At 33.6% G+C, this 18,150-nt stretch overlaps 1 protein-coding gene across 1 annotated transcript in view; it reads right to left on the bottom strand.

Annotated features, from left to right (window-relative positions):
• The window catches only part of LOC116507757 (neurexin-1-like), an 80,897-nt gene extending 63,556 nt beyond the window's left edge, over nt 1-17,341 (bottom strand). Inside the window, exon 1 of the mRNA XM_032216084.1 lies at nt 15,740-17,341. Within this exon, the coding sequence (XP_032071975.1) occupies nt 15,740-16,475 (736 nt within the window). The 5' untranslated portion in view covers nt 16,476-17,341. The remainder of the gene's footprint in view (nt 1-15,739) is intronic.
• Nucleotides 17,342-18,150: the final 809 nt, after the last annotated feature.

Below are 18,150 nucleotides of genomic sequence, written 5' to 3' on the forward strand. Positions count from 1 at the left end.
CTTTCACTTTCTTTGGTACTTCATTGTAAAATGTTGATTATGAAATGTTTATTTCAAAACTAAAATTTCCATTTTAATCTAAGAGTATATGTATATATTTTAAGATTATTATTAAATTGTAATTACATTAATATGTAAACAATATCCAAGATTCCATAAAATATGTTACAAATGCACATATCCTTTTACAGTATTTACAGAATTTGGCATTTTTGGCATTTTAGCAATTCACATTTCAATTGCCTTCTTTTAACAGCTTTTAAGCTTCAGAATGATGATTATTTTACCTTTTCCTTATAATCATCTATAAAATAGCATGACAACTATTTATTGAATGTGAGTTGCTTTAAAACCTCCTCCTACATTTTATTCCTCACTCTGTGAAGGATAATAAAAAGCTTTCCACAGGCGGTCAGTTGTGGCAGATTTGTTTACTCACTAAAAAAATAAAATAAATTCTAGTTGTTACTTTTATTAAATATAGCACTGTTCTTCACTTCTGGTTCAGTTTACTGTTGATTTAGCAATTAGCCTTTAATATACAGTGATTGACTGAAGCACAATTATACTGAACTTGTTTATCCTATTTCAAAGGTTTATGAAACAAATCAAGTGTAATTCATTACCTGATGTTTCCTTTTTAGTTTTTTTTTCTACTGATGATAAATAAGAGAAGCAGAGCCTCATTTCTGTTTACTGGTTTTATACTTTCAAATCAATGCATCATTCCTATTATGCTTATCCCTCTAAGACAGCATTTATCAACTTTGATAACTTTAAGAAGTATCAACTTAAACTTCCTGCATTTCTCGGCCAACAACTCTTAAAGTTGTCAAGATTGAGAAACACTGCTCTAAGAGTTAAAATTGAGGCTACCCTTTTTTCCCCAAAGACCCAGCAATACCCAACACTGAGCAACTAAGAATCTAGTCCTGTCTTTTAGAAAGTATACTCAAGATAGCAACTCTAAATCATTTTAATTCATTGAATACATTATCTAGATGATCATCCTGTTTGATCACTATTTTATATTTTATATCCTAGGTTATTTTTAATATATAGTTTTCTTTGTTTATTGCTTCTTTCTATTATATATCACTCAGAGTTGAATTGGATGGCACTAGAAATCCATGAACTAAATAAATAATGCAAATTTTGCTGTTTGTTTTTATACTGTAAAACTAAAATACAGTCCTAGATAACACCAGTAATTTGACAACATGTCAGTTTCAATCCGTTTAGCTAAAGCCCAATGACTTGCATTACAAATTGACAACATTCTTCCAATGTAGTACTTCCAAGTATTGACTAGGCTATCTGCTTAGCTTTTGAATGCAGCCGGGGTTGAAAAGGTATTCTCATCGCTGAAGCAGTATTATTATTACAACACTACTAACGTGGACAAAGCAAGAAGAGCATAAGTACAAATTCCATTTTCCTGATCAAACTTAAATTAACACCAATTTTTTTAATTTTTAAAACTTCCCAATCCAACTGAAAAGTTGATGAAGTTCCTGGAGTCCCCTTGATCCTTTCCCATGCTCCCAGAATTAATTTTATTAAGTTATTGAAGTGGGAAAAAGCTCTCTATCATACACAAAATATTTGAATTGAAGCATTTTTTTAAAAAAAATCTCCAAATTATTATAAGCATTCCTTCAAACTAGCTCAGTCAGTCTTACATCTTGAAACAAGTTCTGTAATAATATACTTAAAAGTTACATGAAAACCCACAATCCTAGCTTCTGAGAGTGTTGATCACTGTTTTTAATACCACATTATCTTCTCATCAACATGCTATATGATAACATTAGAAAAATAGAAAACAAAACTTGACAGACAATTAAGAAAACTAGTTTCTAGATCTAGACAGAACAAAAGTTATATGCAGTCAAATCTGAAATCATTCTTAAAACAATTCAAGTACTAAATGAATGACGGGAGGGAGGAATAATACTCAGAGCAATGCACAATACTGATCAATTACAAATCTGCCTAAACAAATGAAGGGTAGGATTATGTTTGTAGCTCAATCGGTATTGCTATTCATTGCATATTTATTGATAAAATGATATCAGCCTGTATGTTAAAATATTACCTACAATTACTCAGAATTTCATAGGACAATATAATGAAGGCATTGAAAGGAATGTCATTTAAAAAAACTGTGATAACAGATTTTCATTGGGAAAAGTTTGGATATACGTATTTTTGCCATTAATAATGTAATAGTTTATTCACACCTCCAAAATACAGTCTTTCCTTTTATTGCTCTTGATTGCACTCTAAGCAAATAAACATATATATTGTATTGAACACACTGGACATTCCAAATTTTCTTAAATATACAGTAATAGGAAAGGATAGGATTATATTTTATTCTACATTCAAGACAACTTGAATGCACCACAAGATGAGGAGCATAAATAATATTTAAAAATGAAAGAAGTGACTTCAATGTAGTAAAACAAATTCCTTTTTAGCTTTCTCATAAAATTACACAGTGATCAATTAGAACAAAGTTTGAAGTTATTGTATATTCTTTAAATACTTTAAAACACATTGTGGTTTCCCTGAAAATTAAAAGAAAAGTATAGAAGTATTATCCTTCTTAAGAATTCAATTCAAGCCTTGTTTCTACTCATTGATATTTTTACCACCATAAAGGAAATTTAGATTTTTTTTCCTTCCAAAATACAAACGTGTAAGACTGATTTCATATTTTAAAAAGTATGAATTACTCAGCCTGATCATGGCTGCCAATAATCCTTATGATGATACAGAAATACTTTCATCCTCTGTAGTTATAACCAATCATATGTCTTATTATCTTCTTCCATTAACTACTCAGCCTGAATATGTACATGTACACAAGTCCCCAATATATCTCACAATTTATATATGTGATATCACACACATATGATTTTCATAAGCTTCATATTTTATCATAGGATAAAATAAGTATATTACTTAAGTGAAGTCACACCTCCTAGAAGAATGAAATATTTTGAGAAATATTTAAAAGGCAGAATATTATAGTTCCCCTAAAAGAGAAATGGAAATCATAAGTGAGACAGAAATTCCCTGCCCCCAGCAGATATTCAGCTCCCTGCTCCCAACAGATATTTGGGGTCTATTAAGAAAGGCTGGACCAGTTTATCTACAAAAAAAAAATCAGCTCCAGGATGATGGGATTATCCTTTAGGGATCAGCCATTCAGCTACAATAGCAACTACACAACAAGCCCCTTAATTGCATCAGCCCAAGCTTCAACCTTGCTTGGCTCCAATAACCTGCAATATTAGCTATAATTCCAGCATAGCCCCATGGGAATTGGACAGCAACCAATAGTACGCTCTTGCCATAGAAACAGAAAGTTCAAAGCCCAGAGAGGATATAAATAACCCTCACCCTCCAATCCATATGATCAACTGCACCAGGACCATGTGCTTGATGGTTCTGCTCCATTAAACCATCTTTCCAATCAGCCTCCATGTTTCCAGTGTCTTTCTCCCCAATTGGAACTGAACCTGATAGATATTTCTCCCTACATACTTTTACAGCAAACAATTATGTTGGGATATCAAGCTTTTACGATTCCAATTTTTATGTCATATAGGATCTGAAATAATTTTTATACAATTAATTTTAAAAGGTAAAGCAAACATATATACAATTTTAAGAATGCATGATATATAATGAGATGCATTGATTGCAATTCGTATCTTTGACCAAGAAAAGATTAATAATATAGAATTTGGAGAACCAGTGTTCAATATTACATCATTACAGAATCATACTATTTGTGGATAGGCACAATAAAATGGAATAATGCCCTTTCTTACAGTGGAAACTTCTACTGTTTCTGGAAGAATCCCTCATCACATGGTTTTCCCCATCAATAGGATAAAAACTGGATATAAAGCAATATTTATATATTAGCTGACTTCTTATAGCAATAATTTCCCCCTCAAGTCTTGCTATGCTGCCTCATTTTGTATGAGAGAGAACCAAAGAACATCTAGAGTGTACACCAAAATTATATATTCCCAGCAGGGTCGCCAAACACATGAAGATCATCCTAGCTATCCAGCTAAATTGAGCAGGCATTTATATAGGGTAGCAATGATATAGGGTTAGGTTGTTAAGTAATGCTGGAGACAGATGACCATTTAGTGACAATAACAAAGATATTTCATAGAGTGAGAAAAATAGTAATGATAAACTACTTCTGTACTTTACCAAGCCATATGGATAGACAACATAAAGTGATTGTTGATAAAAGAAGATGATGGTCCCATGAGATCAGAAGTCATTCAATGTGCTGCTGAAGAATTGATAATTTCAGGGTACTAATGGTGCATATGGTGGAATTAGATTAAAGCCTTTTAATGTCTTTTTATTGATGTTGCAGGGCAGGAAAAGGAAAAATAGGCTGCAAGTGCATAATTGCAAACGGAGTGTAAAATTTAAGAAACATGAACATGGGAAAATTCACTACAGAAAAGATGAAAAGAATCAACTATACATAGACATCAAACTGAAATGGACAAGAATCAGGGGTGAAATTCAGCAGGTTCTGACAGATTCTGGAGAACCAGTAGCAGAAATTTTGAGTAGTTTGGAGAAAATACTAAGAGGCAAATTCCACCTCTTGCTGGCCCCAGAGTGGGGTGGGAATAGAGATTTAGCAATATCTTTCTCCCAGGAGTGGGGTGGGAATGGAGATTTTGAAGTATCTTTCCCCTGCCATGCCCACCAAGCCACGCCCACAGAATCGGTAGTAAAAAAAATTGAATTTCACTACTGACTAGAATACTCAGGACATGAAAAATAATGAGGGAATGGTGTTGTTTTCATAGGCAGGAAGAATATAGTAAAGACAATAAAGATAAGAAATAATGGATGGAAACTAATCTAGGAGAGAAGGAACCTGAAATTAAGGAGAAATTTCAGGGGCTACACCAGAAGACAAGACAAGAAACAATGGATGGAAACTAATCAAGGAGAGAACCAACCTAGAACTAAGGAGAAACTTCCTAATAGTGAAAAAAATTAACCAGTGGAACAGTTTGTCTTAAGAAGTTGTAGGTGCTTCACAGTAGGTGTGGCCTGTTTTGTGGGAGTGGCTTGGTGGTCATGTGACTGGGTGGGAGTGGCTTGGTGGTCATGTGACCGGGTGGGAGTGACTTGGCAGTAATAGTGACCAACTTGCAAAATGTGGTGAAACTCACTTAACAACATTCTTGCTTAGCAACCAAAATGTTGGCTCAGGAACTCTGGCATTGAAGTGTGCAAATCTTAAAGCTGTCAAGTTACAAAACCCTTGCACCCCTAACCCTTTAGAAATAAAACCTCAGTTCAAACTTGACAGCTTTAAGACTTTTGGACTTCAACACTCAGAATTCCTCAACTAGCATGGCTGGTTGGAAAATTCTGGGAGTTGAAGTCTGTGCATCTTAAAATTGCCAAGGTTGAGAAACACTGCTCTAGAGGTAACTGTGAATGTTTGGAGATGGAAGGGATTAGCAGGGATAACTCCTCTGCTATCTCCTCAATCTACTCTTACAAAAGCCTCCAGGTTAAGATAACCTTTGTTGTCATGTCTTTACAGTGAACACACTGGCTGGCATCTATTAAAAATGAAATGGCATTGTTTACTCTCAAGAGAAAGTATACATCTACTATGAAAGAGCCAAAGCCAATGTCATTTCCACGTTGCTTAAGAGTGAACACAGTAATTGTGGAGCCTGACTAAAGAAGCCATTCACACAGGTAAACCAGAAGAGCCAAGTTAATGAAGGCAGTGAGAAGGCACAGCCACCAGAACTGAGAAACAGGGAAGGTGTGGAGGGATATAAACAAAAGAAAAGGCTTCTTAGTTGCTGTTCATCTTTTCAAGGGGCTTCCATCAAGCAATGCCAAGGGGGTGTCCTAAAGATAGGAAATCGACTCTTTCGGCTTGATCCTCATCATTCACACATCCACGCAGCCTGCAGTCACTTCCAGGAGGCTGTGCCCAAGCGAGCCAGAAGGAAAAGCCGCACCTACTCCCAGGCACCCTCGACTCCCATCCACCCCATTCCGAAGGTTTTCACACCTGCCGCCCCAAGGAAAACCTTTCAGCTCGAAAGGTGAAGTGGCAGTGGGGCCCTCTCCCAGACGGGCTCTTCCCTCTCGCTCTTCATCTTGATGACTGAGCAGGAGGTTGGACTACAAGACCTGCAAGATCCCTTCCAGCTCTATTTTGATTAAAGCATTGGGTGCAATGCAGTCAGTGGCCAAATAAAATTAACTAGACCAAGAATAGTCTTTTACAGAATGACTGTACAGACATGTAACAGAATGGTTAGCCAAGTTCACGACCCAACTACTGATGGCAGAAGATTGACAAACTTTATGGCCAAGTTCAATCTGAAATTAACAGTATGTTAAAAAATCAGTCTTGTTGATACCTGGAAGAGCTCAATAATAACAGCTAAGGTGTGACCAGAAGCTAACTGAGGAAAAGATCACTACTCCTCAGTTCCAAGTCAAGTTACATTGGAAGAAGAAACCAATTTATTTCACAATAGCAAATAGGATACCAAAGATGGATAGTAACTGGTTCAACAAGAACAAATGAGTTTGTATATTCACTTGCCTTTAAATTTGAATTAATAAACTATCATCCTTAGTATTACCCACTTGTATGGAATTTTTCTAAGACAGATTCTGTGATGACTTTGCTTTTTACAGTTTGTCCCTCACAGTAATTATATGAAGTAAACCACTTTTGCTCATATGTAAAAAAAGAACTGAAAAGAAGATGCAATAATTCATTGAGGAGTATGTGTACGTGCTATTTTAGATAGCATTGTAAGTTATTACACTGTAGTAAAATAATTATTTGTAAAGATTCTTTAGATTCATTTCAGTGATTTACTGGATAGATGGATGGGCGAATGGACAGATTGATCGATGTGATAGATAAGTTGGAGATTTTATGATTCCAAACATACAAGAAGAAATATAGGAAACATCAAATAAATTATTTACCGTATATAGCTACAGTAATGCTATGAGTGATATTCAGAAGCCCCACTCCTCATGATCAATGCAGATAGATAGATGATAGATAGATAGATAGATAGATAGATAGATAGATAGATAGATAGATAGATAGATAGATAGATAAATAGATAGATAGATCGATGGATGGATGGACGGATGGATGGATGGATGACAGACAGGTAGACAGATAGATAGATACACATATATGATAACAAATATATTATCAAGCAATTTTAATGGCCTCTGATGTTTTACTGGGTACTAATCACATATAAAATTATTGCCTAAAAAGGAATAACATTAAAATAATTAAAACACTAGTCTCTTTACATACAGGCAGCATTTCTGTTATGAGTAGAAATAGGCTAACATAAAAATGTAAAGTAATACTGCTGTTGGATAATAAGAGAATGCAACCAATATTCCATTCCTGACCTAATAGTTCATTTCTATTACAAATATATAGATAGAAGCTAGTCCTACTGTCCTGCAGAATAGCTGATTGTGCTTTAGCACCTTAATTGTTTCAGTACTGTATATACTGTATATGGAAGAATTTCACTTCATTTCAAATTTCATTTCCCATACCAGTAGAAAATTGATTGTTGAAGCATTCTTATTCTGAGAAAATACGTTGAAGATGTGTATGAGCAACTTGTTTGTATATGAAGTAATATATGCCAATTGTTATCTCCATTGTTTATTATTTCTTTAATGTAGTTATATTTCTAATCACATAAGAATTCCATTACTGGAAATGTTCTCCAGGGATTGTCCAGGCTGGCAAAGAAGAATGAACAGTCTAATCCCACCTTCACAAGTCCTTGATATCAATGCAGGTCATGTAGACAGTAATTTTTCCAAATGTATTACAGAAACAGATTGGTCAAAGGAAATAGATATGTTATCAATGAGAAAGCCTTCATAGATTTAAAGGAGCCATATGTTTATTTGGAACTGTTTAAAAATAATGTTTTCATAGACATATTATATAATTTAGGTGATTAGGCTGATTCTCCTATTTGTGTTTATTGCTGAAATGGATTGTGGAAGGCATGGTCAATATATTGTTTTGTAATCTTTAATAATTTATAGATGACTGTCAAATAATCATTGTTCTTTCCGGTAATGTTTATAAAAACTTTTACCAAGATTTACTAAAATACTTTCCCTTGTCTTCCATTACTAGCAGCTTTTTTAAAATCTTCAGTAACCTTTCTTTGCACTTGGTTTCAAATTTAACATCAGAGACAGTGGCTCAAACCCTATTCTAAAATTAAACCATGTTTAATATTGTTTTCTTTTCCATGTCTGAGATGTTGACATTTACACTATATATTGAATAACTTTTTAATCTTCGGTTGGATTAGCATCAAACCCATTTAGCTTTGATTACTATTTTGGTAGGGTGAATGCAATACACATGATTGTGAGTAACTTAAAAGATCACTCAGCTATAGAGCACATGTTTATAAGAAATTTGTATATAGTATTTCTTTCTATGTTTTTATAGGATGCCTCAATCATATATCCTCTTTTCTAATTTCCTAAATCCACAACTTAGATTAGAAACAAAATAATATATCATGAAGCAAATATTTTTATTTATTTATATATTTATTCATTTATGTATTTTATATGCTGCCCATCTCCCTGTCCAAAGTTACTCTGTGTGGCTTATATAATCAGTATTCAAACTAAAAATAAAAACAATTCACTATATGCAACATGAAATTTGTATTTTGTTTAAAAAAACTCACTGTACAGAGTAATTGTCTTTGGCATCTGCTACTGGATTTGAGCATACGTAAGTAATGGAATATCTATTGGTTAATCTACATATATAATACGGGGTTAAACTCAGCAGTGATTTAACATAAAATTAATCAGCTGTCTTTTGTATTAAAAGAAGTAGTAAACTACCTATAAATGTTGTGTGCCGCCTGCATGAACAAAGATATTAGATGGTAATTATAAAGCCAATTACATTTTAAAACAGAACTTTATATGGCAGGTGTTAGGTATATGTAGAAACTATTGCTAAAGGGGGAGGAGGAGGATATGGTCACAAAGTGTCAAGATGTGAACATCAAAATTGATTTTGGAATAAACCAGCAGTGATTGTCCCAGTGATCTCCACATTGGCAATATTTCAATCTATCAATTGCAAAAGGCCACACTGCTTGGATCTACACATATACAATGCAATCTACACATCTGTATACTTGGACATACATATACTCTGTTTAGATCTACATATATAATAGACACATATATTATGACATCCAAGGTTCTTGAGAAGAAAATGCAAATGAAAAACTAATGCAATCCTAGGTTGCACCAACAGAGGGTAGTTTCAATATCATGTGAATTGACAGTATCACTTTATACTGCACTGGTAAGACTACCCTTGGAATACTGCATCCAATTCTGGTCACTATGATACAAAAACATTGTTGAGACCCTAGAAAGAATGCATAGACGAGCAACAAAGATGAAAACAAGTATGGAGGCCATACCATATGATGACAACTGAAGGAACTATGTATGTTTAGTCTAACAAAGAGAAGAACTAGAGTGATGTGATAGCAGTCTTCCAATATTTGAAGAATTGTCACAGAAAAGAAGGATTCAATGTATTCTCCAAAGCACCTGAAGGCAGGACAAGAAGTAATGGGCAGAAGATCATTAAAGAGAGATACAACCCAAATTTAAGGAGAAATTTCCTTTAATCAGTGGAACAGTTTACTTCTGGCGGTTGTAGGTTCTCCATCACTGGAGGTTTTCAAGAAAAGACTGGACAGCCATTTACCCAGAATTATCTAGGATTTTCTGTTTCACTAGGAGGTTGGACTAAAAGATCTTCAAAGTACCTTCCAACCCTATTATTCTATGCTCTACAAAGATCAACACCAGTTAAAGAATTGGCAGCTATGACTTCACATTGAACAAATAATAATAAAAGCAATAAAGGATATTGTTTTCTGGTTTTATATTACAGGAAAGGATAAATTAGTAATGTGGAGGAGAAACATGAACATCATTTTGAAGGCTCATTTAAATTAATTTAGAAAGTACATAGGTATTCTTCCTTAATTTAATCAAATATGACCCTCAAGACTATAAATAAATCAGTTTTACTACTTTATTACCTAGAAACTACTGTTGCAGTATGTTCTGGTCATTAAAATGCTCAAAGGAAGGGCCACTAACTAATATTGGAATAATATTATAAAACTTTTGCTTTAATGAACATTATAATTGTTTTAAACATGGATTGGTTTGCTTTTAACTCTTATTACTTTGTCTTCCTTCAAATGCTCATCATTGTCTCATTAAAAGGAACAGGATTTTTTTAGGATTTTTAATACTAGCAAAACAGTATATGGATGATTTTTGGTTTTAATAGAAAACATTCAGATAGTGATCAAGTTGTTTTTTAATGGAAATAAAATAATTTTCAATAAAAAGTATTAAAAATTCCATTGAATTTTCTCAAATTCAAAATCTTGCAGAAATACCATCATATAACAAAACATTCTAGGATTTAACAAATTAAAATAATCTGATCTGATTTACTATGTTTATATTTTTGTGAGCACATATTATTTAACCTACATCATTATTGATGCTTTGCTGCTGCTGTATTGAGAGTTGAACCATTTGCTATCAATATACTTTTCTTTGAAGATTCATCTAATCTCCTTTTACTGTATAAGCCATTGGCTTCGTGTCTGGCAAGAAAAGATCTTAGTGAATTAAGGAGAGATATGAAGAATGACTTCTTAAAAAATCTGTTATGAAATCTTGCCAAATTGTTTCATTGGATTTGCTAGGATTGTGAAATGCTGGTATTGTGAGAAAAAGAAATGGGATAATCCATCTATCCATTGCCCTATTTATCTGAAAGAAAGACTATTCTCAATTTAAGCAACCATCAGAAAGAAATCCATAAATAAATAAAAGCAAAATAGATAGAGCAGGGATAGTCAACCTTTTTATACCTACCACCCACTTTGGTATCTCTGTTAGTAGTAAAATTTTCTAACTGCCCACTGGTTCCACAGTAGTGGTGATGTATAAAGTAAGGAAGTAACTTTACTTTATAAAATTTATAAAGCAGTTACAGCAAACCCTACCACCCACTATGAAAGCTGTAACGTCCACTAGTGGGTGGTAGGCACCAGGTTGACTACCACTGAGATAGAAGAATAAGCAAAGGGGAAAAATCCTCTCAGAAAGAATCCTAGATTCTATATCTTGCCATCCCAAAATAGTCCAATACAACTGAAACCAGTCCCAGAAATTTTCACAATCGACATAAATATATGTATGTGACACCCTTCTACATATGCATGTGGATATATGTCTACCGTACATATGTATGCATATGTAAACGCAATGCCCTTATATTAACTGAATCAATAGCTAATATTAATAGTAAAACAAAATATTCCATATATCTACTATTCTGCATTTCACATGCAAGCTCTTCATACAGAAATGTTGAAACATTCTACCTCCTTTTTTCTTATCAGAAACACCCCAAAAAGGGGGTGGGAGGGAATCTATTAACTGGCCCAGGAAGGGAAAGACAAAGGAAGCCCAGGACAAAGTGGATAAAATGAGGCAAAAGAAAGAAGTAATGAACAGAGATGTAAAGAAAATAGAGAAAAGCTTTATTATTGGACAGTATAGAAAGAGTTAAATTTGGCAGGTATGTATAGCCTCATCCATGCAGTCCCACCCAAGCAGCTAGTAATCTTAAGGTTCACCTTTTAAAGGCATTCAGTGCTGTTGCAGCAGTTTCTTTAATTATTTTCACTTTATATTTATTTCTTTTCAACAACTTTTTATATTCTCATTAAAGAATGCACGATTACCATCCAATCCACATACATTTTTTTGTGGAGGGGACAACCCTAATCTTTTAATCATCTGTTCTTAATGATAACAAAACATAATATGTCATAGTGCAAACCTCATTCCTTTTGCCCTTGTGTTCCAACATCAAACCCAAGTATATACTTAAGTCACAAGGTTTACATCAAAATATATATTTCATTATTGTCTTCCATGCCATACCTTGTGGAAGTTTTTTTTAAATCAGGTATATGCCTTGAACAAAATTCTATAAATCTGATTAACTGTTATTCATTCTTTCTTTAAAAAATAAAGGAAAAATGAAGACTTTCCAATTTCATAAATGTTTTAATTCTCCTTTTGAGGTCCCTTTCTACACATCATATTTATGTTTATGAGATATAACATCTAGAAATATATACTGTATTGATGATATGACTTCATAAATTTATATGAAATTGGTTTTGCTTTAAAAATCCTAATCATCTTTAGTATGGAACTCATCTCTATCACAGCTAATATATGTTTTTCACTAATATTATTTTCATACCTATCTATTTTCCTCACATGGAATAAACCATTGGTTTATTTTGCTTTTTTAAAGCCTTTTACTCAGTGATCCACATTAAATATTGTGTAGTAATGAAGGAATTATTAGTTTAGTAATTAGGAATTTCAGTTGTCTTTGATTAAAATTAGCCATTCTACTAGCTGATTTTCATCAATTCTTTTTCTAAACTTGGACTGTTGCTATACCAGGAGGCTGAAACCTAGATTTGCATTGTCAAAAATAATATTTTAATTTACTAAAAATGGGTCATTTTGTTAGGCATCTTTTGATATTTTATCAAGGAAATGCTTCATATATTAAATGTTTGAAAATGTGAGAATATTATGAGTTTTCATTGTTATCTTACAGCATGGTTAATTGACAAATCCATTAATTAAACTAGAATTGAAGATCTGGTTATGCAATAGAATATGTCAGTTTTTCAGGCATCTTAATTTTTCATTTGGATTTTTCTTCAAATTCAATGCATGTGATAAAAAAAATTATGTCTATTATCTGACAAGCTGTAAATTGCAGACAGTTATAGTATTCTGGTTCCAAACCATCCTTGCTATGTTTTTTAAAGCAAGTGAACTAAATGGTTATGGATGTAGAGATATTTGTGGCTATACCCTTTTCCTATTCTATAGAAAGGTTTTTAATCTGACTAACTAAATGGAACAGGCTGTCAGGGTAATATAGCCTGAAATATGTTTTAAATTGAGACATGAATTGCATACTACTGTATATAATATTTATTAAATATGAAAAATTATTTTTAAAATTCTCATTCCTGATAACTAATGAATATATCCATGTACGGTTTCTGGCAATGGTATGAAAATGATTTGCCATTACCTGTTTCTACTTTTTTTTCAACTTTCTAATTTAATTTCTGCCTAAGATTTCCTTACTTTTCCTACTAAGTGGGAACAACATGCTATTTAGCTTTTTCAAGGTCAGAAAATGGGTAGGGATTGCTAACTTTAATAATACTACAAATGCAGTGTTTGGTGATTTGCAAATATTTAAGGAATGTAAGTTTGTTAATTATGATTTACCCATAGTAATAGTTATATGATATGTACTAATAAAATACAATTAATGTTAATAGCCAGAAATTCAAAATACATTAAGTACCTATTAATAATACATTACAAGTCTGATGAACAACTCTTCAGCAATCATATAAAACACAGCACTATGCAAGGGACACCATCTTTCAGCTTCTCAACCTCTGGATAGAATCCACTGAAGATTTTCAAATCTACCACTTCAAAATACATTCTAAAAATGAAAATACTATACCCAATAGCTATTCTGATTACCCTCCTTAATGAGTGCAACAAATTATATATAGATATTTTATTCCTATAAATACAAATTCAATATTATTAATTGATAAACAGACAATGTGTTGCTGATATGCAATTTAACTTATTGAAAATTGCTTCCATTAACAAATAGGAAGGAAGGGAGAGTAATAGTCGTCCATAATTAATAAAGTTTCTGCCTGCCTGCCTGCCTGCCTGCCATCCATCCATCCATCCATCTAACATTATAGTTATACAACAGTGAATGTTCCTCTGTGATTAGTCTAAGGCATTTTTACTCTTAAGATGAAGCATCCTTGCAATTAAGAGAATGCAAATGCTATATATTTTTGCAATTTTAGCACTTACCTGTATATCCAATAGAAAGCCAAAGAAATTGCTTCTGGGCAAATCTAAACACTTTTAGGACTATATATTTAATTATAAGATAAAATATATTTTCTCTTATAATTTTGTTTCCTGCCCTATTAAAACTGTTGCTGATTTCTAAAATGGGTTATGAGTTTAATATGCATCAACTGAAATAAAAAACTAAAATGGAGATATCATAGTTTTATATTTCAAATGAAGAGTTTTAATTTTTCCAGGTTTTTTAGGATTTAAGAGCATTGCCTAAAAAGCTACTTCTAATAGTTTTTGTGGTGGTATCACAATTAATCTCTCAGCTAATCTCTCAACTAATTATCAGTATAAATTACATAAGAAAATTCACATATCATAATAGAAAAATCTAAATTTATGCAAAAAATTCTTTAAAATCCCATACCATCTTAAAACTAAGCACTGCCAGAAGACCAATTCAAAAGTGTTTCCTCGTAAACCACTACAATACACAGGCTATATACTTTATTAATTTTGGTTAATGACCAGCTTTATAAAGCAGCCAGTAAAATACAACATATGAGATATTACAATTTCAAGAGCAACTGTAAATATATATTAAAACAGACTGAGTGGCTTTTTGATTAATGATAGAAAAATGGTAGATCAGATGAAATTTTATCAAATAAAGAGTTAAATTGGAAAAAAATGTTGGGTGACTGAGGCTAACTTCCATATAAAGAAGACAGGAAATTCATATAAAGACATACTCCACAAGTATTTGTTCCATTGCCAGTAAAATTAGATTAAAATGATAAAGAGAAAGGACTAGGGCTTTACTAAATGAAGCTACCCAATTATCTATTTTGTATCTATTTTAAACAATCCTTTCCATTTCACCTTTGATAATATAACTTTTATTTTTGCAAGCATACAAGATATACATTATTTTCCCTCATACAATATTATTTATATTGGCTCTGAGGGCATCCCATGGCAAGAAAATTTGTTATATATATTTACTAATCTAGCCTTATACAGGAGAAATACTGAATTTCTCTGTTATGAAAAATAAATCCAATAAGCTCTCTTCCCATGAATGCAGATAATGAGGTTTGCAACAACTAAATCCACACAATTGTTAAATATAAGCAACTGTATTTAGAATTATTCCTTTTTGTCCAATTATTAGGACTGTACAGTTAAATTGTAATACTTCAAGTGACCTGATTGGTAGATCAATTTGCCAGTCTATTTCCTGAAAACTAACATTATCCTTTCTTGAGTGGGGTAAAAAATACATCTACCTATTCACAGTACAGCTTCCCAAACCTCTATTCTTTTTATTTGCATTCCTTACAATTCTACAAAATTCTGATCCTCAACCTAATTTTCAGCTTGATCTTTACAATGCAAAAATATGCTTGTGACATAGTTCAGAGAGATGGAAGAAGAGGGGTTGGAATATTTAACAAAAGATTCAAATGTGAGATGAATCAGGGGAAAGCATAGCTGCAAGATTCACTCCTATGGAGGAAAAGCCATGCAGTCTCCATCTCTTGACCTCCTCTTTCATTGAGGGGCAGGCTCACTGGGAAAGGGCAAAACAGATTCTTACCTTCACTGCAATCCTTCCCATGGAAACCAGTATGGGAGCAGTCACACACCGCCTGATTGTTGAGCACAGAGCATACACCACCATTGAGGCAAATATCTCTAGCACATAAGTGGCTCTGTTCATCATCCAGACGTACTTCTTGACTCTCCAAAGGTGAAGACTGTGTATAATTGACTCTTACATCTGTTATCCATCCTTTGAAAGGTTCCCTATCCTTCACTGAGGAGAGTGTTACTTTCAGGGTAGGTGAACGTAACTCTGGAGGCAACCCTCCTAGAAAGAGACCACTGAAGACCGTCATGTCCCGCCGCTTAGACTTCACTTCTACCCATTTAGCTTCAGCCTGATCAATTAATAGTGTTGTATTCTTAAAATTGCGGCGAATGACCACAGTGTGCCACAGGTTGTCATTGACAGCCATGTCAGAGAGCAAGATGGCAGGCTCAGCACAGAAGATGGAGAAACTTAGCTGGAGCCGCCCACCTTGTGTCAGAATTAACTCCAAGAAGTCGCAGAAGCCCTCATCATCAAAGTAAAGGACCAGCCCACTGGAACTGCGGGTTTTCATGTTAAAGCTCATCTCGCTTTCACAGCAGGCATTCCATTTGGGGAAGCGAGTCCACTGGCCCTCTGCTCCTGGGAACTCCAAGCCACTGCCAAGTTCAGCCCAACATCCCAGGAGCAGTGCCATCCAAAGTAGGAGGCAGCCTCCACGCCGAAGGAGCACAGGCCCCATTCTTGGTGGGGTGGGGTGGGGGAGAGGGGGAAGAGGAGGGGGGAGTGGTGGTGGGGGCGTTGAAGCAGACAGGGTAAAATCTTTCCAGTGACCACTCACAACAGATACTTAATTCTTGCTTTCCAGGTTCTGGGGAAAAATAATGTGGCCGCCTTCCCCCAGTAGGAAAGGCTCAGGCTTTTCAGCCAAGATGCAAATTTGTTCTTTTTCAATAATAAAGATAAAAATAATGGAAGAAAGGAAAGATAAAGCACCAACAAATGTGCAATTTTATTTGAACTGTAAAAAAAGTTTAAAAAATAAAAGGCACTGATAAAAAGTTATTCAGTCATCTGCTTCTCAAAGTGAAGACTAAGAGTGAATCAGCAAATATATTAATATTAAAAATCCATGTTGACAAGATGAAAAGAAGCTGGGGATGGATGGAAAATACACAAATGTAGGAAGGTCCATAAACTACTTAGAAGACCTTTTTAAAAGATCCACAAATCCAGCAAGATTTAATCAATATTCCAGCATATATGGAGAAGTCAGTATCCAAGTGTATGTAGAAGTCATCTTATCCAATAGCCGTATTTCCAAGGAATTTTGTCACCTTCACTGCAAGCAATTTACCGACTCCAATCCTGTCTTTCCAAAGTTGATTCTTTCATCAGACCATGGACTGCCTGCCATGTAATAAACCAGGAGACTGTGTATTTCCCAATGGGGCTGAAATCCAGAAGCTGTCATGTAGCTTAGAAGCTACTTGCTATGCAGAGCCTCACAGCTGCTCCTATTTTGTTTTTCTTCTGCAAAGCCAAAACTGAAAAGATCCCAGTGTTTGATTGTTGGAAGATTTTGCACCATTTTTTTTAAAAAAAATGTTTTACAAAAACCTGCAAAAATTACAAAGATAACAAAATTACATTCATAATCCTGAGTACTTCATTACTGAAAAATAAAGAGCTGAAAGTAACAACAAATATAAATGCAACCAGAAGTAAATTCAAGGTCTTCTGCTGCAATAGATCCACATACTTAATATATTGTGCTCAAAAGGTTTCTAGGGCACAGCCTGCTACATTAGTAGCAGTAAGTTTTAATGCAAAAAAGAAATTGAAAATTACTCATTAAACACAAAGTTATGATACAAAGGGATATAAAAACATATTTACTACTATTTTACTACCCTCAAAAAGATTCATGGTAAAAAGTATATATCTCCTGTTTTATCCTATGTTTAGCCATTTTCCATGTAATAAACATGTTTGTAATATTATATAAAGTGAATGAAATCATAGGAGCAGCAAACTAGGAGTGAATTTCTTCAATGGTATGCCTGTTCCCCACCCCCTTGGATTCAATATATTTATTGATATATATCTCTGTATATTTTATCTGCTTTATTAAATTCATTTTCAAACTTGGAAAATTGAGTCATTGTAATCACTTATATACAGAGGCCAAAATTTGATTAATATCTGCTATCATTTCTAGCATAAACAACTACATGCAATCTCATAATCTCACATTAGATATAATTTGTAACTAAACTATATGTACATGTTTCTCTGTAAAGCAAATTAAACTGGTTCCCATGTTTTAAAATATTATCTCAGCCTTTCCCCTCAAATATTCCCAGCTATACACACCATTTGCGGATAATGCATATTTACTGATATTTGTTCAATCA

Source organism: Thamnophis elegans, chromosome 4, assembly GCF_009769535.1.
Source record: "Thamnophis elegans isolate rThaEle1 chromosome 4, rThaEle1.pri, whole genome shotgun sequence".
Classification (NCBI taxonomy): domain Eukaryota; kingdom Metazoa; phylum Chordata; class Lepidosauria; order Squamata; family Colubridae; genus Thamnophis; species Thamnophis elegans.